Source organism: Pteropus medius, unplaced genomic scaffold (assembly GCF_902729225.1).
Source record: "Pteropus medius unplaced genomic scaffold, Ma_sr-lr_union100, whole genome shotgun sequence".
NCBI classification, from domain to species: Eukaryota; Metazoa; Chordata; class Mammalia; order Chiroptera; family Pteropodidae; genus Pteropus; species Pteropus medius.
The window spans coordinates 12,429,930-12,455,824 of record NW_024355990.1 but is presented as its reverse complement, the minus strand read 5'-3'; the positions used below and the strand labels follow the sequence as shown (position 1 = coordinate 12,455,824).

The following is a 25,895-nucleotide window of genomic DNA, read 5'->3' as shown; positions in this document are numbered from 1 at the left end:
TGCGCATGTCAGGGTTGCGTTCCCCTCCCCCAGTCAGCAACGGGTCGAGAGGCGGCGGCGGCGGCGGCGATAGGGGGCGGAGAGGCAGGAGCGCGGCGGGACGCGGCCTGGACCGCGCGTACTTCGGGCGGTGGGATTCTCTCCGCGTCGGTGGTAGTAGGAGCTGCCGCTACAGCAGCAGGTTTGTGTGAGGTAGGTCGGGACGCGGGACCGCTATCCCTTTGGGGCACTGGAGACAAATGCGGGGCCTAGCGAGGGCCAGGAAACCGCGGCCTCGCTTAACAAAGAGTCGGCGGAGCCTCTGGGCACCGGAGGCCCAGGGGGCCGGGGAGGGGTGAAAGTGTGGGGCTGAAGCCTTGAGGGATTCTTCCTAGCCGCGTCGCCTGCCCATGGCTCCCACTTATACCACTGCTCTTGCGGAGGCCCAGGTGGCGGCTTTCCGGAGGCGGCGCCCACCAGCTCGGCTACGGAAGGAATTTGCAAGATGCCGATCTCAGAGGCCAGGATAGCCACTGGGAGAATTCTGACCCTATTCGGCAGCAATTGGCCCTTATAGGCAAAAGTTGCCAGGTCAAAAGACAGTAAAAGCCATAGTCTGTGATCTTGGTGCAGCTTTGAGTAGATCAGTGATTAGCATCACCATCGTCACACAAACTTTTTGCGGCCTACTTAACAGCCTGTCTGATGTGAGTAAATAATTTATATGGAGTTGCAAGCATACGTGCCAATAACAAGGAGAAACCATCGTACTGGTCGAGAGTTTTGGGGAAATCCTAGCTTCCTTAAAATCTTAGCGAAGTATTTCCCCGTTTACGCCTCATTGAGACGGTCGTTCAAATTCCTCTGGCTTCCCTGGATGTTGTTTTTTGTAATGATGTTTCGATACAGATAGATACATATTCTCTCCCACATATACACTCTGGAGCTCCTAAAGGGCAGAGATTATTTTTAATTCACTGTAACTTTATAGAGCCAAGCCCAGTTCTGGCACATAGGAAGTGAGCAATAAGTGTTTTGTACAAAAATTAATTATAAGACACAGCATTGAAAAAATGTATGCTTAGTTTTTCCTGTATCTAGAAGTGGCATTATATGGCCTAATCTGCAATTCATTTATTCGAGGAATACTGTATGCCTATTCCCTAGCACTGTTTTAGGTCTGTGACCTCTGCTCTCATGAACCTTACTTTCTAGTGGAGGGAAGAGAGTAAACAAATATATAAATTATACTGTATGTTACAAAATTATTAGTGCCTTTGAGAAAAATGAAGCTGGAAAGAGGGATGGGGAGTTGTTATATTTTGAAATAGGGTAGTCCGGGAAGTATTTACAGACAAACAATATTTAAGCAGACTAAAAGCAGGTGAGGGAGGGAGCTGAGCCAGTGTCTAGGAAAAGGAATGTTCTAGGTAGAGGGAACAGCAAGTGTAAATGCCTGGAAGAGGATAATGCTGGCCTGTCAGAGGAACAATTAGGAGACCAGTATACTTGGAGCACTGTGAGCAAAAGAGGGAGTAATAGGAGATAAGGTCGGGGCAGAACAACCAGGACCTTTTAAGCTATTGTGAGGATTTCTCTTTTGCTTTGTCTGAGATAGGAACCATCTAAGGGTTTTGAGCAGAGGGGTGATAAGACCTGACTTACATTGTAATAATTTAGTGTAATTCATGTAGGAGTGCAGTTGCTTACATTTTAGTTTTTATCAAATCGATATTCATATAATCAGCTCTTAGTTTCTTTAGTCTAACAGAGAGGAAAGAGATGTTTCTAAAGTAAGTATAATCCAGTATTTACTTACATTTGGCTTAAGAATGTGATGGAATTCCTAGGTTTTTTTTTTTTAACAGATTCTCCTTAAAGAACTGACCTGTTTATAATGTGAGATCATCTCAAGACAGATTGTTAGACGGATACTAATCAAGTGCCACTACAACTCTTTCTCTTACTCCAAAAACAAGTGATAAAGTAATGTGGTTTTATAATCAGTTGTTTTTAGTCCACTATTTTAAAAGTCATTTGGGTCATATCTTGTTTTCCACCATTGTCCAAAACATAAATTCTGGCCAGCTTACTTACCTTCCTTATGTTCCATGCTTATTCTAACCTTTGCTATTTCTAGCTTTCCTCCTTGGAATGTCTTCTTCCTTCACACACTTCTCTACTCAGCTTTCATCTTTTTGTGCCTCGCCTGGATTCTAGCTGTCTTATGAAGCCTGTCCCCACTTATTAGCTCATAGTGATCTCTGACATCTTCAGTGTCATGTAGCACTTATATATGGAATCCCTGAGTTGAAAGAGATCTGAGAAATATAGCTTGATATTCTCCATTTACCAATGGAAAAATTGATTTCTGGAGAAATAATAATGATAAACATGACAACTAATACATAATGTGCACTTACTATGTGCCACTCTTTGTTGTAAGTGTATTTTTTATATTAACTCAGTTTTTCACACCAACTGTGAAGTAAGTGATATTCTCACCATCTTACTGATGAAGATACTGAGGCCCAAAGAAGCGTGGTGAAGCTAGAATTTTAACATAGCCTGGCTCCATAGTTTGTGTTCCTTTATTATGCTATTATGATTTTCTCCCAGATCATAGTATTTTAGTGCCTAGAACCATACCACGTAGAACTTTATGCTATCTTTAGTTTTTCTCCTTGGCCAAGAGGTAAATCCCCTTGGGTCTTCTGTATATTGACTAAACATGATTAATGAATGTATACTCTGGAAAACAAGAAAAAACAGAGAAGCCTGCTTCTTCCATGAAATCTGTAACATGGAGTTGGAGAGGTAAAAGAAGAATACAAATAGTTATGATTAACTGTTGGTGGTTTTATGACTATAAAAGGGGTTTAAGGAAAGCAGTTGCACTTCCCTGGGGGAATCATATTCATGTCATAGTTCTAGGAGTTGATATTTAGGTGGGTTTTGAAGGATAGGACTTTGGTAGGTAGGTATATATAGTGAGAGATTTAGTGGGGAGAGAATCCAGGTAGAGGGAAAACTGCTCACCAAAGTGCTTGGTTTTCTTGGGAAACTGATGAATACGAGAAACCCTGGGAGATAAGAATAGTAGTTTCTTGCTGTCGTGGAGGGTCTCATTCCAGCCCGATTGAGTAACTGTGGAGAGCTATTGAAGGGAATGACAGAGTCAGAAATGTGCTCAGGAAGGTTTGGTGGCCGCAGAATCTGGAAGAACATAAAAGAGGGTTTTTTGCTGAGCATCTAAAATAAATGCTCATCTCCCTCGGGTGCGACTTTCCCTAGTTCCACAATATGAACAACATATTGTTTGTAAATATTCTTTCTAAATCTTATCTCACTAGAATTATTTTAATCTCTTTTAAGGGATTCCTGAAGAAAACGAGATGGTCTTAATTAAGTTCAAGGAAACTAGTACTTATCAAGTACTTATTTTAGCCATGTGTTAACTTTCATGGAACATCCAAAATGAGTAAAGACAGCCCCTACTTGGAAGTAAGGGTGGCCTAAAGGTGAAGATGGACATAGCATAAATCAAATTTAGTACTAAGCAGACTGAACTAAGTGCTATCTAATAGCAGTTCAAGCAAAACCTATAAGGGATGTATAGGAGGAGAGGCACAGAACCAGAAAAGTAGAGCATGTTATTTTTGGTCCCCTCAACAGTGTCATTGTAAAAAGTAGTTTTGAGAACTCTTCCACATTGGCTTCAGAGTCCATTATAAGCGCTTTAATTTCTTTTTATTAATGTTAAACCTTAATACAAAAAAGAAAAAAAAAAAAACTCCTATTAGTATTTTGATTAACAGCCCTCCAGCTATCTCTGTATATGTACCACATGCTTTTACATTGAATTACATTGAATTATACCATCCACCTTGTTTTATGCCCTTATTTAACTGAATGCATAATAGACACTTTTCCATAAATGTAACTGGTAAAACTTAAAATACATATTTCTTTTGGCTAAGCAATTGCCTTAAGAAAATAATTAAAAGTTTGCACAAAGATATAACTACATGATATGTTTCATAATGTTATAAAACAGTAGAGAAATGTATTTATTGACTTTTAAAGATGTTCATAGTATGTCATTAGGTGAGGAAATCAGTAACTAAAACAAGGTACAGTGTAGTTTCAATTCTGTTTTTAAATTTTGTGTGTGTTTATAAATAAGTGCACAAAAAATAGCAAAAGATATCAACAAAATTACAGATCTGGTAGAGGAAGTTCCCCTGCCCTCCAATTTCAGATAATTTGAAATTTTGTTCCTTTTTGCTTTTTGAGTTTTCTGCTTTTCTACAGAACTTAGGTAACTTGCATCATCAAAAAAGGGTTTTTGGAGCCAAGACTAATAAGATACTGTAAGGTCTTGTTTTAAGCTGATTTGATTGATGCTCAGGAAATTTCTTTGTAATCCTTAACTGTAAGCTAACTGAATACATAAGGCAACATTTCAATGATTCATGGTTTCTCACCGATACTGTTCCTGTGGTCACTTGCTCAATAAATTCCTGGTTCATAAGTACTCTTCAGAGACAGATACATAGATAATTTATGCAAATAACTGATCTTTTAATTTTTGCTTCTTTGAACCTTCCAGATGTCATTGCTAGAGGATAACCTTTAATTTTGAGACAGCGTTGCTGATAGCACCTCAATCTCTGTTACAGCAAGCATTGCATTATATTGTAATTGTGGGTTGTTTTTGTCTTTTATCTTTTTTGGCAGGAGAGGACGTCTATTTTCCTGATATACTGTAAACTTGAGGATAAAAATTAAGAGATTATGTGTTTTCATCTTAGTATCTTTAGTTGCCTAACACATCAAATCTTCCAAAATATTTGTTGTCTTTTATGAGTATTTTTGGCAGCTTAAAAGATGTCAGATTAGTAATCAAATCCTTTTATGCTACATTGCTGTTTAGATTGAGATCTCAGTAAAATACATAACGATTTCTTCAGTGTTTTAGAAAATGCGACCATTTCATTGAGGTTAGCACACTATGCTTCGGAAGTACAAAGTTAAAGTTTTAATTGAGAGGCAGAAGTTTAAAATGAAATTGTAGATAGAGGTTGGAAGAGACATAAAATCAATAGGCTATTTAATCTGTAAAGTTAAATTTCTATTAACATGTTTTGTTCCTAACAGATCAGTCATTGACACCATGAACTGGAATAAAGGTGGCCCTGGCACTAAGAGGGGATTTGGCTTTGGAGGTTTTGCCATTAGTGCTGGAAAGAAGGAGGAACCCAAACTCCCACAACAGTCCCACAGTGCCTTTGGGGCGACCAGCTCTTCTTCTGGATTTGGAAAGTCGGCTCCACCACAGCTCCCTTCTTTCTACAAAATTGGATCTAAACGGGCCAATTTTGATGAAGAAAATGCGTAAGTGGTAATTCTGGTATTTTAGCAAAAGTTGGGCTTTAAGATATTCATTCCATCAACAGAAATAGAGGCAAAGAGACCCTTTGTTTCCTGAATAATAATATGACCTCTTAAATCGATTATCTCACTGAATTGTATTGTTGCTAATAAGTTAAATCATCAAGTTTACTCATTTGTAAGGAATATAATACTTGCTTGTACCTTTACTTTTTCCAAAAAGGATTTGAGGCCATTGAAACCTAAAATGGCTGAAGAGTTTTAAACAATTCATGTGGTTTTTGATGGTCTTTACTGAAGTATTTACTGACACCATATAAGTTGTTTTGTAAACACAGGCAGTTGTCAGAACTGGTAGAGACAGTTTGCCTCCACACCCAATTCCTTAAAACTATGTTATATCTTAGAGTGGTAGAAAAATCTCAGAGTTTTGCCTTCAGTTCTCAGGAAACATTTTTACCAATTATCTTTTTTAACTCGATTGTCTAATAAGGTGGTTACTATAAAAAGTTGGGGTTTGAAGGTTTGCATTCTAATTCCTTTAGATTATAATTTGTCTCCGATGGATCCGAAGAAATCTCTTATTGCTGTTAATTCCAACCTGGTTGTGACACTGCTTGAGATTTTTTTTTTTTTTTTAATTAAATTTATCAAGATCGGAGTTCTTAAAGTACACAGCAGCATTTTTAAAAGCTGGTATGTTATTCAGAAATCGAACACAGAAGTAGGTGTTTAAGATTCAGCAAAGTCAAGGATCATTATTCTAGAGAATAGTTTACCAGTTCAGGGATACTTTTTCATTAGTTAAATGAAACCTATGTAAATGAATAGATACGTGTGTGCGTGTGTATCTGGCACATGGTTAGAGTTTTTGTATTAATTCCTAAGAAGATTTGAAATGCTTTAAAATTTTAAGCTCTAGCTGTTATTTAAATTTATTTATAATTACATATAATTATACTATATTTAAATTTATTAGATATTTGGTTGTATTGCTATTTTGGGGTAAGGTGTAAACTAGGGATCCCCAGCCTCTGGGCTATGGACCGGTACCGCATAGTAGGAGTTGAGCCAGCTGGTGAGCGAAGCTTCATCTGTATTTGCAGCACTTGTAGCATCACCGACTTAACTCCACAGATCATCAGGCATTGGATTCTCATAGGAGCACCAGTCCTGGTGCCAAAAAGGTTGGGGACTGTCGGTCTAAACAACGTTTTGCTTTGTTTTAGTTTGTAAAAAGCTATGTATAGATACCTTTTCTTAGCTTTTTGTTAGTGGCAAAGTGGTACTTTCTCTAGACTTTGAGGTTGTTTTTTCTAAATACTTAAGTAGTTTGATGAATGATTTTGTATTGAGCATTTATTTTTAATTCTAGAAGTTTTCTGTTGGTCCTCAGAAAATAGCCCACAACTTCTGATGGCAATCCCTAGCCTTATGAGTATCTTTCAAAAATTTTAAAGGATTGTAAAGAATAAACTAGGTTTTTAATATTTAATATGAAAGGAATTTTTTCCATAGCATACACTCTAGTACCTACCATATCCATTCAGCAGTGATATACTAAATTTGTGCTAAAAATGCATCCCTTTTTACAGAACTGGAAATGCGATTTGAACAGGCACTATTGAAATGAAGAATCTGCAGTGACTTTTTTTGGCAATATTGGAATTTTGCATGTGTTAAGTAATACTTAATTAGGTCCATAAGCAAAGCCTAGAGATCTCTGATTTGACTTGTATACTTTAAATCTCTTACTAGTAATATAAATCATAATAAACATTCCTGTTAAATGAAAGATTCTCTGATCCCAAGCTAAAATAAACATTTACTTTACCAATCATGCATCTTAATTTTCAGATATTTTGAAGATGAGGAAGAAGACTCTAGCAATGTCGATTTACCTTATATTCCTGCTGAAAACTCACCTACCCGCCAGCAATTCCATTCCAAGCCGGCAGATTCTGATAGCGATGATGATCCCTTGGAGGCATTCATGGCTGAAGTGGAGGCAAGTATCAACCCTGTTTTATTAAAATTCTAAGCAATTAGGAATAGGCCAAATTAACCTCTTGTTTCAGTTCTCATTCAGAATTTTTCTGGCCCTTTTTTTTTTTTTGGAGAATTTTGCTCTTGTACTGTGGTTTCTTAAATACACTTCCACCTGCCCTGTAGCATTTTCAGAGATGATCAGTGGCTAGAAATTTGAACTGTAATTCTTAAAACATAGTAGCTCAAGATTTGCGTTTTAATAATTCTTTGTATATTCTTAAATGGAATGAACATTATCTCATTCAATCTAACATTTATTAAATACTTTTTTTGTAAGGCACTTAAACTTAAGGAACTTGGTAATAATACAAATTTTGTATTCTGTAATTTTAATGTCTAGTATTTATTATCAACATTATCAACATTCATGACCTCCCTGTAGACGTCGAAGCTTGCGACGTCTTACCTTAAAACTTCTCACTAGGCTTTTATGATTTTGCATTTTGTTCATTTTCTCCCATCACTTTGACTTTTCTTTATGTTTATTTCTTGTTATTAAAAATTTGAAACACATACAAATGTAGAATAATAAAATGAGCCCCCGCCCTGTACACTCTTACCCTACTCTATCAGTTGACAATTTTGGGGCAGTCATGTGTTATCTAGCCCCTCCCACCTCTCTTTTAGATTATTTTAAAGTACATCTTACATATTATTTCATCTATCTATTTCTATATCTCTAAGATAACTCTTAAAAAACATAACTACCATATACCGTTGTACCAAAAAAATCATTACATATCCATCTGTCTGTTATCTGTTATTCTTGTGATCCTCTTCCATTTTCTCAGTATGATAATTCTCCTATGCTTCTTTGTATTGATCTGCTATCTTTACTTTTTATACATTCCTTAGTAATCTCATCTACTTTTATAGCTTCCATGTCAGTAATTCATGTCTTTATTCTCTTAGTTGCTCTCTTGTTTTAGCTGTGCTTTTTTAGAAGCATATTGGCCATTTTTACATAAGTGTGTCCTTCCTGGCACCTTAAACCTAATTCATCTTTACCTCTTCAACTAGACCTTTTCTTTTTTCTCTTAATGGTACCAATATCACACACAATCACCTTGTCTTTAATTTCTTTCTTTTACTTGCCCTGCTTTTTAATTTTCTTTTTAACAGATGATCAAGCATGTTCATGATTTAGTTCATTTAATCCTCAGAATAACAGTGGGGAATAGGCAGAAAGGAAATACATAAATGCAGTTATTTAATTTAAAAACTGAACTCTAAGATAACTCGGATTCCTTGCCCCAAATGACATTGGTACTAGGTGGCAGAGCTGGGACTTACTTGCTTAGTAGTGCTGACAGCTGAACTCTTTCCAATATATCATTGTTGCCTTTTCTTTTATCATTTGCCAAGTTCTGTCAATCTTTACAATATTTCTTGCATCTGTTCCTTTCTGTTTCTACTATGTTCATACTAGTTTATACCTCATTAACTCTTGCCTGGTCTAAATTCTCTCTTTAGGCTCTTTGCTCTCTCGTTTATGTGCTTTCCAGCAACAGAGTAATTAGACTAAAGCATGTTTCTTATTGTGTTTTCCTCTTGCTCAAAAATTGTTACTGCATTGCTTATGAAATAGTCCTTCCACATTTATCATTTACTTGTTACCTGAAGTCTTCAGCCAGAATTTATCTCTCCTCTAAGGAAGGAGGGAAAGAAAGAATCTGGTATGGATTTGTTTTTGTTTGGCCTAGACATTGCTTTTTTAAAAATGTGAGCCAACATTTTTAAGATCAGGAGATTTTTATCTAAAAGTTCAGACTCTTGAAAAATGAAGAATTTGGCAATAGTAAGCCTGCATTCTTGCATGGTTGTTGCTGAGCAAATGGCTGCCTGCTTTAGACAAGGCATGCTTTTTCTAGTTCACTGTAGTTTCATTAATCCCTGTTGACTTCTTGACATTGAGGTCACCATTCAGAGCCATTTATCATCACACTTACATTGTGGTTTTCTTGCAGTGGAGAAATATTTTTCTGAGCTTGGGTCTCTTATCAAATCTCAGAAAATAAAAGACTCAGGGCCATGTGATACAAGAAAAATTAGAGCATGCTTCTTTAGAAGAATATTTGTACTTACTAAAGTGCAAGGGAGGCATGTCTTTGTCAAAAGAATATAACTTGTCTTGGCTCATTTCATTCGTTGTCAGATTGACACCCATTAGGTATTTGAGTTTTCCACCTTTGATTTAGAACAACTCAGATTACTTGGCCAGAGTATGCACCTACTGGGTAGAATAACCAGGATTCAGTTCAAAAGCCCATATTTTTTCTGGGGTATCATTTTGTATCTCAGTTCTTATAGCACTGTGTATTTCTGCCATAACACCAAAAATATTTAGAACATACATATGCTTTGCATCATGGTAGCAATTTGATAAATATGTTAAATGATTCTATCTAGAAATGAAGGAGTAAATTGTTTATGTTTGAGATGTCTCGCATACATTTCTTTTTTCTCTTTTTGAGATAGGGACATTTGCCAAAGGTCCATGTTTCTCATATTTTCTCTACTGATAAATTAGTAGAGCTATCTCTACTGATGAATTAGAAGAAGAATCAGCTCTCTATTTTCTAGGTTTAAATTAGATTTAATTTTTGGTCGTGCCAGCTGCCAGAGCCCTTTTTGAGTGGGAGTCTCCAAGAATGGCCCAAATTCTCTTGGTTAGCATTTCAAATAGTTAAAACAGTGTAGGGTATCATTCCTCTGGGTGTTTTTTTGGGTATAGTATCCAAAGGGGTTTTGTCGATTTTAGGGCAAAGAGATTGGATATTGTCTGCTCTTGGAGAGAGTGCTGTTGCAAGAGTGTATTGTATTAATACATTGGTGTAAACTTTTCTAGAAAGTATAAACTTTTGTAATGTTTGAACTTAAGATGATTTATTTTTAGCCAGTGTTTCAAAAAAAGATTTATATAGGTTTGAAAAATATGTTCTATAAGTGCTTGCAACCCATTTCTTATGTTACATAGCTTATGTCATCTTGACTTTTGTTTAAAGGTTTAAATATATGTCTCAATCCCTTGAAAAATAGATTGTGTATAATATTTTTAAAATAATTCCTTTTTATCAGGAGCATTTGATTAGGTGGAATGCTTAACCATGCCAGGTTTAATACAGTGGCATACATGTTGCTTTATAACAAGGAATAGTTGCACAGAATGTGTTTTAACCTTGGGAAAAATTAGTTAATACTTCTGACCTTGATTTCACATGTATAATACAATTTACAAGTCTACGGCCATGCTACCCTGACTGTGCCCGATCTCGTCTGATCTCAAAAGTCAAGCAGGGTTGAGTGTGGCTAGTACTTGAGTGGGAGACCACCTAGGAAGACCAGGTGCTGTAGATGTTTAAAAAAAAAAAAATTATATTAGTGATTATCGATTTGCCGTGTGTAAGAATTGCCTATAGAAAATGGAAAAACTACATGCATTTAACTACAACTCCAAGGGTTCAGATTTAGTAGGTTTCGAGCAGAGTTTTCAGTCTCAGGACTATTGACATTTGGGGCCTCCGTAATTCTTTGTCGTGGAGGACTGTCCTGTGTAGTGTAGGTATGTGGCCTTTACCCACTAGATACTAGTTAACCCCTCTCCCTCAAGTTGTGACATTTAAAAAAGTGACCAGTAAAGCATTTTTTGCTCATTTTTCTATGCATCTCTATATATTGCATATAGAAATCATGCGATCCATGTATAGCCAATTTTTTAGAACACTTGATTATTTCTCTTGAAAAACAATTGTCAAGGGGGTGGCTCCATAGTGTAGTGGTTAGCATGTCTGCTTTACACGCAGAAGGTCCTGGGTTCGCGCCCCAGGTGGAGCCATGAACCATACTCCTGGTGTGCCAGGCCCCCCGAGTGCGCCAGGGGTGCCAGGCCCCGGGTACGTGCCGCAAGCATGTGGGAGGAGACGCCCCACCTTCAGAGATCCAGTTCTTAAAGGGAAACGGCAACATCCATAGGTTGGGGGAGGAGTTACAGAGGGAGGGAAAAAAAAGCAATTGTCAAAATACATAGCTAAAACTATGATAGCATTTGTTCGATTCTCAAAATTCTTTAGAAACAAATTTCCAGTGTTTTTAGTTGACGTGATTTCATACAGCCTTTTGTTTCATTAGGATCAAGCAGCTAGAGACATGAAGAGGCTTGAAGAAAAGGACAAGGAAAGGAAAAACGTGAAGTAAGTTGTTTTCTTCTCCCTCACAAAGGTTATATGAAAATAAAATATTGCAAAGCCTATTCCCCCGAAGTTTATAGAGAAAAATTAAAATACACAAATGTCTTGACTTGAAGTTATCCCTGTATCTTGAATAATATTTCTCTAGATAATAGAAATGACAAAAATCTTTGAATTTACAGTAATTTAAAAGCGTTAGGTTTTTTTTGTTTTGTTTTTTGTAGAAGGGCATTCGGTGTTCTACTATAGGTAGGTAGAATGAGATGAGTTACAAAGAGAATTAAGAGCATAATTACTAATGTTTGGGTTCATTGTTCTAGGTTCTGTCCCGTAATTAATAGTTTAATGCCTATATGATTTATGAAAAGCAGTCATGATTCTGTCATTAAATACTGTATATCGTTAGTAAATAATAAAACCTAATTTAAGGAGTGATATCATGGTTTAGCATCTAGTCAGAACTTGAAATACTTTATTTTCTGGGAAAGAGTTCTCCTCTGTCCCTCGTGAATACACTCCACTTAAGGCTTTTGCTACTGGGCATAAGTGGGCAGGGTTGGTTTTTCCCTCTGCTTGGCAGTCAGTGCTCAGGCCCTACCCAAGGTTTCTGTGCCATATGGAGGTTCAGCCCTCTCTTCGGTGCTTACTGTGTGTTCATCCTCTTTCAGTTGCCCTACACTGGTGGGATAGTTTGCCTTAGTAGTAGTAAGTGCTCTAGGTTAGGCAGAAAGTCTGATTAGAAAGAGGTGGTTGTGAGAACTAAACAACCTTACTTTCTGTAGCTCCTGAGCAATGCAGCAAGTGGCAATGGTCCCCTTCTCTGTGTGAATCGCTTGGGAGTTTCAGTCACAAACTTAAAGAGTTGATAATGTTTTTCTCTCTGTCCCCAAGGATTTTAGCTAAATGCATTTACTCCAGAGCTAGAAACTCTGGGGGCCATACCAAAAGCAGGATTTTTTTTTTTTTTAATATGCTTTTCAAAACCGCATCGTGTTTGTTGAATGGGGTTGACATAGCTAGGATCCTTGGGGTATCTGTCTTCAGAAGTTTTTACTCTTTATACCCTTCTTAATAGTTGATGTTTCTAGGGCTACCATATCATCCCATTCAAAAGAAATGCAAACTGCAGCATATAAAGCGAAACCACACATATGTGATGGATGGATAGTTTATAGTGTGTTTATTGCTGCTGTGTTGTTATTAGTGTTGAGAGTTCCTGTGCTATATGGAATTCAACACTAATCTGCTATAAGTGTGGAGCTGGGTATGTGGAACATTTGCAGGGAAGTTTGTTTCTCCGCTTGTTTTTCCAGGGGTATTCGAGATGACATTGAAGAGGAAGATGACCAAGTGAGTTCCTATGCAGTATTTCTATCTTTTATTTTTACCCCACAAAGTCTATACTGGGGACAAGCTAGAGCTTGCCTTCACTGAAATGGCCATTCCTGGTGTTCAGCAGGGAATGTCATTTGACTTGCTCCTTTTCTACATGTGTGGCCAGTTGGTAATATAAAGATTCACATGGCTTTCCTCCATGTTGAAGATGGAACTTTTGATCAACTATGACATCAAAAACAAATAGGAGCTTTATTATTCAGCTTGATTTTTTAATCCATATGTTTATTCTGACAAATCAAGAAGTAGGATAGTGTGGGATCTGCTGATGGCCTTTAGCAATATCTAATCTCTACCTCTTTCTAAGGGTTCTGTTTGTGATTCTTACATTTCAAGATGGAACGTTAATGACTGTCCTTCAGTATTTTTTTCCCATTGTTCAGTTGTGGGATGGTGAGAAGGGAACCAGAATGAGCAGTAGCCCCTTCCAGGTTTGTGATCCTTCTATTCAGTGTCAACTTCCAAACTTGGATTGGTAAAGCCACAGCATGTGTTCCACAGCTCTGGGCAGGGTAGGTAGACACCCTGCCCCAGGAAGGCTGTGGAACAGACGGATTTGTAAGTCTTCTGTTAAACAAGTTAAATTATTTTGTAGTACTAACTATCTCGCTCATTTCTTCGGATTGTCCCTCTGAATACTGCTATTGTTAAAGGAATCATTGCTAGTAAAAGTCTTGCCTTACTTGGTAGGTATTTAAACTGTAATCATCTGGTACACTGTGCACTAATTACAGGAGCAGAAATGTTCTCAGTCGTACTTGGATATGATTATATTCTTGTGCTTTCCTGCAGGAAGCTTACTTTCGGTACATGGCAGAGAACCCAACTGCTGGTGTGGTTCAAGAGGAGGAAGAAGATAATTTAGAATACGATAGTGATGGAAATCCGATTGCACCTTCCAAAAAAATCATTGATCCTCTTCCTCCCATTGATCATTCAGAGGTACGGTGTTTCTAGCTGAATTTGATTCTTTTTTTAAGCTGATAAAAGTTTTCTTGAGCTTTAATAATTAGGTTGTCTCAATATCTGTATGCTCTTGATTTATACTCATGTCATGAGAATATTCTTTGGGATCCTGTCAGCTCTGCTAAATGGTTGAGTCAGAAAGTGACTGAGTATTTGAGGCTTTAGAGCCTATATTGTTGTTCAAGGTACAGTTGAATCACTTGCTCACATTTGATTTTAGGTAATTGTGCTTATTTGTTTTCTAGACCATCACTTACCATCTTCCTTTCAAAATGGGCTCTCAGGCCAGCATTTGTTTTTTAATCACTGTAAATCTTTACTGTTTATCTCAGATCTGGGGCAGATGAGAGACTGTTCCTTCAAAAGGGAACCAGGAATTACAGATTCCTTAAATCAGGAAATGGAAATGAGGATATCAGTATACCCACTTGAAAATAAATCAGTGTTTCATCCAGGTTAACTATCAGACAAGATCTTGCATACCCTAGTGATGCCAGATCTAGAGCAGTGGTTCTCAAGGTGTGGTCCAAGGACTCCTGGAAGGATCTTTTCGGGGATTCTACAAAGTCAAAAGAGTTTTCATAATGATGCTAAGATTTGCCTGTTTTTTTACTGCATCAGCATTTGTATCAATGGCTAAAAGCAGTGGTAGGTAAAACTGTTGACACCTTAGCATGAATCAAGGTAGTGGTATCAACCATTCTAATAGTCATTATATTCCTCCCTGCCAGACCATTGCTGTTAGAAAAAAAAAAAAAAAAAAAAAACCACCTTCACTTAGGAATAGGCTAATGAAACAGTAAAAATTATTATTTATTAAATCTCAACTCTTAGGTTACTTGTCTTTTTATTCTGTGTAACAAAATGGGAAGTACAAATTAAGCACTTAGGTATTTGAGTTGTGAGTTGAACTAGCTGCTTTTTTCATGGAACGTCATTTTCACTTGAGAAAGAAAGTGATACTTTTAAGGAAAACAATTAAAAGTATTAATTGCCAAGAGTAGAAATTTAAGCTTTCAAACAAAAATTAGAATTTGGGAAACTTATATTTATTATAGTGAGCCTGACAACTTTCTAATACTTAAACTGTTGTGATGAAATTGATGGTGGTAAACTGTGATTTTTAAAAAATATTACATAATGAAATTTCATCATTTGAATTATCTGTATACTACCTTAGTGAACCAGAACTTTCAAATGACCAATGCTTGATGTTACAGAATCATGCATGCATCAGTAAATGTTCCATTCAAAGTGCTTGATAAACCCATGGGTTATAATGTAACGGAATGTGAAAAGTTCATTATATGGTTTCAGATCACACAATGAAAATAATCTTTAAGAAGTGACTGCTTGTCAAATTTTAGCATAGTATCAAGAAGAATAAAAATCCATAAGAATCTGAAAAGGCTTTTAATATATACACTCTTCCCTTTTCCAACTACATATTTTTCTGAAGCCAGATTTTCTTCATGGGCTTCAATCAAAGCAATATATCACAGCAGTGCAGTAGGAACCATTTTCTTTATGTTAGACATTAAAGACATTTGTAAAAATGTAAAACAACGTTATAAAATTTTATTACAGTACTAATGTTAAAGTGTAATGGATTGTTATTTTTAAATGAATTTTAGAATATTTTCTGTTTTAATTTTAGTATAGTAAATATCAACAGATATAACCCACATAAATGAAAGCTCATGTTTTTGTTAAGTATAAAGGTCACTAAAGTTTGAGACTAAAATGTTTGACAGTTCGTGGTCTGGACTAGAGTATGAGTTATGTTCAGTTTGTAAATGTTTCCTTTTGCACAGATGCTACCACATGCGCCTTTGTATTTTACTTGTGGCACATGGAACTAAATAAGGAAACTGATCTAGGAGGACATACCTGTGATAAAGAGTGAAAGTCCGATAAGGAACAATACACGAGTACTTGAAGTAATCTAAAAAAGTGTTTGAGATACCTAAGTGCTCAGACTTTGTCATTCTGGGATATCCCACAGTTGTCCTAGTGGTAATTGGCAGTGTGCCAAAAGATACCAGGAGAGAGGGACAGATATCTCTTCTGCCTATAGGTAGTTTTCTTCACATTTTTTTAATACAAAAATTTAGATATTTGTATGTAAAACTTGTGAACAAAGACAAAAATGCTCCTCGTGGAACATGCATCCTGATACAGAGAAAAGAACTAAAGAAAATCCCGTTACGCCTAGTGCAGCATTGTGGAGAACATAACAAAGGTCCTGCTTATTAATAACGCTAAAGGCAAGCTTAAAACTTTATTACTTTTTGCTGATAGTGCCATAGAAAGTTAATTAACTTTAGGCTATGTCCAGAGCTATGAAATTTTTGACCACCTAGCAAAGGCTTAAATTCTCCTTAAAAAGTAAGTTTATTATAGACGTCCCATGTTGAAAAAAATCATTTAGCCAAATTCATATGTGGTGATTTGCTTATGTTTTATATTCTTAGTACAGTAAGCTATGAAAAGAGTAGCAGAAATGATTTCTTCCGTCTTTGAAATTGGAAATAGTTGATCGCACATTTTTTAAGTTATGTAACAGTTCTGTTTTTAAAAAGAGTAGAACGCCTTCTAAAGGCAGAGCTCTCAGAGAGAATATTAGAAATATTTTGAATATCTAGAGCTAGATGAACAACCTATTCCAAAACATATCTAAATGTTATGGGGCAGGCTATCTTTAGAATAACTTCTTTAAAATCTGAGGCCTTGGGCATTTTAGAGATTCTTCAGTCTGCATCAAAGTTGTTCAAATCTGAGGTATCCTTAAGAGTCTTTTGAAAGTAGGTTGGCGTTTATATTGAAAATGGGATTAGGAAAAGGAACTGGCTGTACTTTTGGGATGTGTCATGAATAAGTGAATTCCTTTGTTCTCTAGCTGGATATGGCTTTACATGTATAATATTTGTAAAAGGTTATTTTGCATTAAAATCAAACTCACAGGATTGACTCTTGAATTCTAGACTAACTTTGAATAATTGGACCTGCAGATTGACTATCCGCCATTTGAAAAAAATTTTTACAATGAGCACGAAGAGATAACCAGCCTCACCCCACAGCAGTTAATAGATCTCCGGCATAAGCTTAATCTTCGGGTAAGTCAACCATTAAGCCAGATATTTTTATATTAATGTTGATTAGTCCAGGCTTAGTATTATTGCTTACCCTAACTAAAATAACCTTAAATTTCTTTTCGCATGGTCTCTGAACTCTCTTTGATAGAGCAGCAATACTGTCCCTTAGGCTCATGTGTCTTGTTTTTATTGTATTAGTCTTCCAGCTGTTGCAGGATAGGATTGTTTTTTTCTTTCATAGGGGACACATGAATGCTCTGTGTGTTTAGTCAACTCTGTATGTTGTGTTGGAAGTGTTAAGTTGTCATGATCTTAAAATTAATCAGCGAGTATTTATGTGGTCAGTACAGTGTGCTAAGAAAAAGAACTGTTAGGTGGGCTAGAGATGAAGGGTCGGAGTCCCCATCTTCGGGAAAAGACCGTAACATGAATAATATGTAGAGTCAATATTTCAAAATTAATATACACTTCTCATTATATACAGCATACTTTTTTTAAAAAAATAAGAAATTACACCTTGAAAAATATACATGCACTAATTTCACAGTAATATTTTAAATCGTCCACCAAAAAGTTTTGGGTTACACGTTGGCAATATTGTTTAGGGTGCTGCTAGATGTTAGGTAAGTGAAATTCACACAGATAATGCAGTGATATCTACTCTGGTGTGGACAGCTTTCTGGCCTGTGCCTTACCAGTTGCTGTGTGGTGTTTGAACTTCTGTTTTCTGAGAGGAGAGAGAGTGTGTGTGTGTGTATACCTGTCTGTTTTCCAAGAACCCCTCCTCCAATAAAAAAAACCTTTTAAATGAAATCCTGATAGGAAATAACAGCATCACTGGAGAAGCACTGAAAGGTTACCGCTGTTGGAGTCACACATGGCGCTTATAAGCCTCATCCTTCACTTGGGTACAGTTCAAACAATGCTTGACCGTGGCTGGACCATCACTAAGTAGGACCTTAACTCTTTAGGCGTGACTAAAAATGGGGATGGTAGATAATATCTTTGTGACCAGTAGGTATAGACATGTCTTAGAGCTTATTTACACTGCATTTTATTTCAAGAATAAATTGTATGTGTTCTATCATCTGGTTAATAGTTATGCAAAATGGTGGAAAAGAACCCTAATGACTTTTTCCAGTTCATTGAATAGTCTTTTTTAAAAATTCTTATGAGAAAATTAATTTTGGTTAAAGACATGTCTAGGTGCTTAATCATTTTAGGACAATTATCTCAGGAATATTTATCATGGAGTTTTTTCTTTCTATATTTTTCATGGAGTTTTTATGTAAGGTTTTAGGTCTGTTATTTTGCCTTTTGTAACAGGGTAAGCTTTTGGCTACAGACTTATATTTTCACTTTGTACTGAGGCTAAATGCTAAATACAGGTAAATATTGTTGAACTTCCAGTGCTATTGATTTTGAAGTACAAATCATTCCTGGGAGTTGTCTTTATCTCCAGGTCTCTGGTGCCGCACCTCCTAGACCAGGAAGTAGTTTTGCTCATTTTGGGTTTGATGAACAGCTTATGCACCAGATTCGGAAATCCGAGTACACACAGCCCACTCCAATACAGTGCCAGGTAAGTAAAACATGAAAGAAATGAAATTGAATGATATTCAAGGACTATATTAATTTTACAAAAAAGTCAAAGCAGTGAAACAGTAGATAGTGCAGAGCTGTATTGACATGGATAGAAGGAATCCAGGTATTCCCTCTATGGCTTAGTCTTCAACTTTGCCTTAGTCAAGGAGGGAAAGGATATGCATGAAATTCAGGAGTGTTTTTGAAACTTTTAAAAATTAAAGAGCAAAAGTGAATTATTTACCACTCTGAAAAGTTGCTAAAGGGGCTGGGAAATGTTTTATATCTGATAAATGTCTTGAAAATACAATCTGTAGAAAATAGTTCATTGGGCCGAAACTTAATAAAAAAAGATTTGCAGGTGAACAGATTTGGCACTGATTAGGATTCCTTTGTCCGTGACCTGAAAATTCTCATTTATAACAAAATAATAGCTTCTGTTTCCTATTTATATGTAGGATTTATTCATTCCTAAACAGAAATTCTCATTTTCTGTATATGGATAGGATAGTCTATACCTTCTCAAGGGGATAAGATTTTTAAAATTTTAGCAACCTGCTTCATTATAAATTTTTATTTCTGTATTTTAACAAAAATGGAGTCATTTATATTTTATAAATGGTGACTAATCAACATAAAAAGAATATTTCTTAAAAATCAAGAAGTTAATGAGAATGCCAGGTGTTTCTGGTTATTCCATAGTCAGTATGCATAGCCCAGGATATGTTTTTGTTCCAGTGGAAATGAATATCATTAATAGTCATTTACTTTTCCCCAGGATATCCTTCTTTAAGAACATCTGTAAAATGGAAAGTTGAGAGTAGATATATTTTATTTTTTCTCTAGGGTGTGCCCGTTGCATTAAGTGGTAGAGACATGATTGGTATTGCCAAGACAGGCAGTGGAAAAACTGCAGCCTTTATCTGGCCCATGTTGATTCATATAATGGACCAGAAGGAATTGGAACCAGGTGATGGACCAATTGCAGTGATTGTATGTCCTACTAGGGAGCTTTGCCAACAGGTATGTGCTTTATGTAGAATGCCTTCTTTCATATGTGAACCAACAAGGGACTAACCAGTCAAGTGGGTAAAACTACCAGGAAAAAATGTATTTTTTTAATTATGGTGAAATACTCATAAAATTTCCTTTTAACCATTTGAAGTGTACAGTTCACTGGTATAAGAACATTCACGTTGTATTACCTGAAAACTTGGAAAATGTTATGTGTTGCATATTTTCTATATAACCAAATGCACATTTTTCTCTAAACTACTGCTTTAAGAGAAAAAAATGCTGTGGGAATTGATTGCATTATAAGCTCCCAGTATTTTCCTCCTGGGTTAATTCTTTTTACTTGGTAGAAAGGCAATGACAAGGTCAGGAAGAGAAGTAAAAAAAAAGGAATAACCAGGACAAGTTTTTAGATAGCCTGTTGACTTATGATAATGGCATTTGATTCATTTATTTTATGAATAAAATTATGATTTTAAAGTATTTTCTAGCTTTTGATTTTCTATGACATTGCATTCTGAGTTGTGACAGATATTTGTTAGTCGCAGTTTGTTAATATGTCATTATGTCAACAACTTTGTAGATTCATGCAGAATGTAAGCGGTTTGGGAAAGCATATAATCTTCGGTCAGTGGCTGTGTATGGCGGAGGGAGCATGTGGGAGCAAGCCAAGGCCCTTCAGGAAGGGGCAGAGATTGTTGTGTGTACCCCAGTAAGTATATCTTTAAATGACTTCTCACCCTCTCTTGGTATGGAAAAAATGGTTAGTTATTGGAGGGAATTCCCCCTAAACTGTGGTAAAGCATGGCTCGAAGTACTCTGATGAATGACAGCCTGTGGCTTTGGTTTAATTTTGATTAGTTGACTATAAAATAGTCCAGTAAGATTCTCTGTCATACATATTTATAGCTACAAATTCCCCTCTATTTCAAATGGTTTTTCTTATGCTCTCCTAGAAAATGGATCTGTAGTCACTGAGAGCCTCAAGATTCAGAAAGAATATGGTCAGCTTCCTAGAAGAGTATAGTTTAAACATTAAAACCCATCAATAAGGCTTTAAATTAGGTCATTTCAGAATGCCTCACAAAAATAGTTCTGGCTTTTTCCCCACAATTTAAATCACAATGTAAAGGAAGAATCTAATTGTTTTCAAATTTTCTGTTCTTTTGGGCTCTGTACATAAAATTAGAGGCTGTCAGACCAGTGTTTATTAGAGTCTAAGATTGGAGTATTAGCACTTTTGCCAGGAGCACAACTCTAGAAAGTTGTTATAAATGCTTTCCATCATACTTATTCATTTTCTGAATCTCATAGGGTCGACTGATCGATCATGTGAAGAAGAAAGCTACCAATCTTCAAAGAGTCTCTTATCTTGTGTTTGACGAAGCAGATCGAATGTTTGACATGGGATTCGGTATGCTTTAAATACTGGTTTCTTTTTTCCCCATCCTCATGATATTCGTTTTTTCCATGTCTTTCTAGACTTACCCTTTTCTTTTGCTGCATGAGAGAAGCTTAAAATTATACTCTTGCATAGGGTTAGACTGTAGCGATATAACTAATGAACTACTTTTAGGAGTTCTCTCAGGGAAAAGTATATTAGATTTGTTTGGATTGAGGGCATTTGAAAGTGCCTTTGTATATAAGGGGAATGTTTTCTCTATGCTTTATTTTTATTTATATGTCTTTGATTTGTAGAGGATAAGGTCTGTGTTATTAGGTAGGTAGATGTCATGTCATTCCAGGTCCTTTGCTTTCCTGTCCTTGACTTACCAGGCTGTGTGAAAATTCTAGCTGTCTTTATTGATTGGAATACCACTGGGCCTAGCCCAGCTAGGTGGAGAGTTTCATTCTGAATGTTAGGTCTAGAAGTTAAAAAGTTTATTAAATTCTTATAACCTCTCTTATGAAGATTTTTACTAAAATGACTTTTTCAGGCATCTCAAACTGTAGTAGAGTTATATAATACTAATTTTACTGTTCTACTTCTTCCAGAGTACCAGGTGCGATCCATAGCCAGTCATGTCCGTCCTGACAGACAGAGTATGTATGAAACAGTTTTGTTAAGCTACATTTGTACTCAGAATAAACACTTATTTCACACTCAGTTATGGCAGCAAAAATGACTGTGTGTGTGTACTGATAAGAACCGTAAAGAATGAGATAATTACTTGAACTGCACAGGTCAAGTAATTAGCCATCATAGGTCATTAGATAGAAGTCACTCATTTTTATAGATGATAAAACAAAGGCTGAGAATTAAGTGACTTGTCCCAATTTATAGTTTTACTGGTGGGTAGAGGCAGTGCACAGTGCAGATCTGCTGATTTAAAGAGCCTTTTTTCTGAACCTTGCTGACAACCCCTGTCCTAACTGGTAAGGTATAAAAATAGAATAAGAGCAAATCTTTTTTTTCCTTAGTGAATCAATTTTCTAACTAAATTTAAACTTCAGGTAGGTTTAGTTTAAAAAACTAAATATTTTGAATGTCAAGAAGCTTAATGGTATTCAAAAAAGAACTCATACTGTCTCTTTAACAGAATTTACTTTACCTTTTAGCTCTTTTATTCAGTGCAACTTTTAGGAAAAAGATTGAAAAACTGGCCAGAGACATCCTGATCGACCCAATTAGAGTGGTGCAGGGAGATATCGGAGAGGTAAGCCTGGGTCCCCAATGGGTTATTTCTCATATTATGGAGACATGGAATTAATTTCTCATTACCGAGAGAAAAAAAAAATGTTATTAACATACTTACGGATGAGGCAGCATGTTTCAGGTTTGCTTTAAAAAACAATGGTAGGTAGATGAAAAATATTGGTAAACTGTTGGTGATTGTTGAAACTGGGTAATGGGTACATGGGAGTTGATTGTGTTAATTTTACTTTTTTGGATATTTAAAATTTTTTTGTAATAAAAAAAATTTTTTTTAACCTTTTGATGAAAAAAAAAAAGCAAGCTTTACCTAGAAAACTACCAGTCAGTTAGGATGGAACTGACATTTTAAATGGTTGTGGGAGGAGGCCTGCACAGCATGGAGTGGGGGTGACTTGAAAGCCATGGTAGAAATGAGTGAAGAGTTTTTCCCTTACCTGTACATATGCCCTATATGGAAAATTTCTCTGAACTGTGATTTGGAATTCAATTAAGGCTGCTTTGAGAATTCCGTAAGTTGCTTGCCATGATTATTAAAGAAAGTTCTGTGCAGTTAGTGTTTTGACATTGTCCGATTTTCATTTTTGAGTGTGTACCTTCTGTGTGCATGTATGAATTATACTAGGAACAGTGAGTAGGAGAGACAGAAAAGGGAGCTTGATTTATTAGGGATAATCTGAATAGGCATATAGAAAAGTATTGCCAAGTATCGGGGCTTACAAATTAGTTGGTATATGTACACATCAGGGGTGATGGGGAGACCTAAGTGATTTGAGAAAGGGACATTAGTTTTGAACTGCACTTGACTTGCCGAAGTCAGGCCCAAGGAGAAGAGGGGTTGTTCAAGGTTCTTCTAGGTACAGGTAGAAAATATGTTTGGTCCTTGTTCAGGTGCCCTGTGGCACAAGGGTCACAATCCTGTTTCATTTCTTCCTTATCAGGCAAATGAAGATGTGACACAGATTGTGGAGATTCTCCATTCTGGGCCTAGTAAATGGAATTGGCTTACCCGGCGTCTGGTAGAGTTTACCTCTTCAGGGAGTGTCCTCTTGTTTGTTACTAAAAAGGCCAATGCTGAGGAGCTGGCCAACAACCTTAAGCAGGAAGGTCATAATCTTGGGCTGCTTCATGGAGACATGGATCAGAGTGAAAGAAACAAAGTCATTTCAGACTTTAAGAAAAAGGATATCCCAGTCCTGGTGGCCACAGATGTTGCAGGTAGAGTATGAATTTCACTAACAACCTTAGATTCTTACGTGTAAGGGTGCTCTGTCTTGCTGTATAAGACCTATAATATCTGAGCAGGCTGATCGAAGGTGCTGTGCTGGCTTGGCTGTCCATGCCCTGTGGAGCAGGAATTCAGAGTGCAGTGATCACAATTGGAGCTCTGGGTACCATTTTTTACTCAGTGTTTCTTTCCGAAAAAAAGAATACTCTGCAATTGGAAGATAACTTGTGGGGAAAAAAAATGTTGAGGCAATTACATTATAGGCTGTTCCCCGTGTCGTGTGTCTGAATATAGTAGATATTTTACATTATTTATTTGGGCATACTTCACTCAAGATCAGAAGATTTTTTGACGTATGATTTTTGGCTTCGTTCTGAGTTTTAATAACTGCTGTTAAAAAATGTATTTTCTTCCAGAAGTTAATTTCTCAGCTTCAAAGCACTTTTGATGCTGGTTTTTAATATATATATATATTTTTTTTAACATATAGTCCTGGTGCAAGAGAGAGTCCGTGGCAGGTTATTGATGGCAAAAGATATATGTCCCTTACAGTAGATGGCCCAGCTTTATAGAATCTACAATAGAAGCATTTGTTCTAGAAAAATAATTTGTATGCCTGTATCTCAGCTCACCAAACCATGCACTTTGCCTAGCTAAGAGAAATGTTTTTAGAGATTTAGCATTTTTGGTTGCTTTGGACTCCTAATGAAGAATAAACAAATTTGGTTGTTTTTTAAATCAGCTCGTGGTCTGGACATTCCTTCGATTAAGACTGTCATTAACTATGACGTGGCACGAGACATTGATACGCATACTCATAGGATTGGCCGCACAGGACGAGCGGGTGAGAAGGGCGTTGCCTATACCTTGTTGACTCCCAAGGACAGCAATTTTGCTGGTGACCTTGTCCGGAATTTGGAAGGAGCCAATCAGCATGTTTCCAAGGAACTCCTGGATCTGGCAATGCAGGTAAGGGGCTGGGCACACTTCGCATTGCTCTGAGCTATAAAACTAGGTGAAAAAATTTCAACAAACCTGAGGCAGGTAACAGGAACATGTCAAGAAAAAGGTCAGGGGAGGATAGTGCTTACAAGGTACAGATTGGTATTGTAGGACATTAAAATTATCTGGTCTGTCTTTTTATTCTCTCCTTTCAGAAGCATCTGCATCAAAAAACTATTACTATCTTTGTGCTAAAATCTGTTCCTCTGAAATTTCTACCTGCTTGCCCCATAGCACACTTTTTAGTAAATATAATCTCAAAGATGGCTACTATTATTATTGGCTGTCTCTGCAAACAGTCTTCTCTTTGACAGAGCTAAAAATGTGTGATGTCTCAAAAAAAATGGTGTATAGGCTTAGATCTCAGGCTTTTTACCACACTGATTACTAATCCAAAACGGAGTGAGGCATTCTACCAAATTAAATCCTGAGTCGTGTTAGTATATGCAGTCCTCAAATTACATACGGGTTCAGGATGCGCATTCTGATAGTAGATACTTAGGAACCTAGATGTTTTTCAAACCCATAATGCCGTTGTAGTGTGGTGGTGCCTGTGCTTCAGGTCCTGGGCGTGAAGGACCTGCACTGCCCGAGAGAGTAGAATAATGTTTCCTTCCCTTTCCTGGGTATAGAGAGACAACCCTAAACTAAAATTTTGAACAAGATACATTTTGGCCCTGGCATTCTCCTACATCTCTTTTTGTGCCTCAGGCTTCCTGTGCTCTCAGGCTATGATCAGCTTTCCTAATCAGCACCTTTGCCAGGCCTGTCCTGCCTCTAAAGACCTTTACTTTGACTGTAACATGGGATTGTCAGATAAAGCTCTAAGCTCCCTCAGAGATGTCTGCATTCAGAGGAGAATGTGAATAAATCTGATCAGTAGTTTTTGGCAGTGATCAAGTTCAGTGAAAACTTTTAGGCTCTTTGGTAAATAAAATTTCCAGTTATGTGGCTACCAGTCCTGGGCCTCTGCCCCTAGAGTCGATTCTAATAAATCTCACTTTATGTAGCTTTTTTCCTTTCTTTCTGAACCTACTAATATTGTAAAAGCTCCAAATTTTTTATTTCCTGTGGTATGTATAGTGTGTTTGAAACATAGAAGATGAATTCATTTTCCTCTTAAGAAGTATCCAGGTTAACTAATCACTTCCCTTTCTGGAGGCCCTGGAAGGAGCAGTAAAGGAAGCCTTAGATAACAATCTAAGTCTGATGACAGATTGATAGATTAAATTACTAAAAAGAAGCGCATCTGTGTTTCCTGTGAATAGTTCCTATTTTGCCATAAGTATATTGGCTAAAGATGAAGCAAAAAGTTCTCTCCCACTTAGCTCATTGGTCTTGTTCCCTTC

At 36.7% G+C, this 25,895-nt stretch overlaps 1 protein-coding gene and 1 pseudogene across 3 annotated transcripts in view; both read left to right on the top strand.

The window, feature by feature from the left end:
* Window positions 1-33: 33 nt before the first annotated feature.
* DDX42 (DEAD-box helicase 42) overlaps window positions 34-25,895 on the top strand; it is a 29,482-nt gene continuing 3,620 nt past the window's right edge. For 2 of the 3 annotated variants that reach the window (XM_039859732.1, XM_039859733.1), the window contains exons 1-15: window positions 34-192; window positions 5,140-5,376; window positions 7,231-7,381; window positions 11,551-11,612; window positions 12,923-12,959; window positions 13,797-13,946; window positions 16,982-17,086; window positions 18,528-18,647; window positions 19,496-19,672; window positions 20,247-20,375; window positions 20,978-21,077; window positions 21,659-21,706; window positions 22,223-22,320; window positions 23,258-23,534; window positions 24,287-24,513. In XM_039859732.1, the coding sequence (XP_039715666.1) occupies window positions 5,156-5,376; window positions 7,231-7,381; window positions 11,551-11,612; window positions 12,923-12,959; window positions 13,797-13,946; window positions 16,982-17,086; window positions 18,528-18,647; window positions 19,496-19,672; window positions 20,247-20,375; window positions 20,978-21,077; window positions 21,659-21,706; window positions 22,223-22,320; window positions 23,258-23,534; window positions 24,287-24,513 (1,902 nt within the window). In that variant the 5' untranslated portion in view covers window positions 34-192; window positions 5,140-5,155. Of the gene's footprint in view, window positions 193-5,139; window positions 5,377-7,230; window positions 7,382-11,550; window positions 11,613-12,922; window positions 12,960-13,796; window positions 13,947-16,981; window positions 17,087-18,527; window positions 18,648-19,495; window positions 19,673-20,246; window positions 20,376-20,977; window positions 21,078-21,658; window positions 21,707-22,222; window positions 22,321-23,257; window positions 23,535-24,286; window positions 24,514-25,895 lie in introns of those variants that run through there. The other variant, XM_039859734.1, reaches the window with a different exon arrangement.
* LOC120600460 (uncharacterized) lies at window positions 10,661-10,779 on the top strand (annotated as a pseudogene).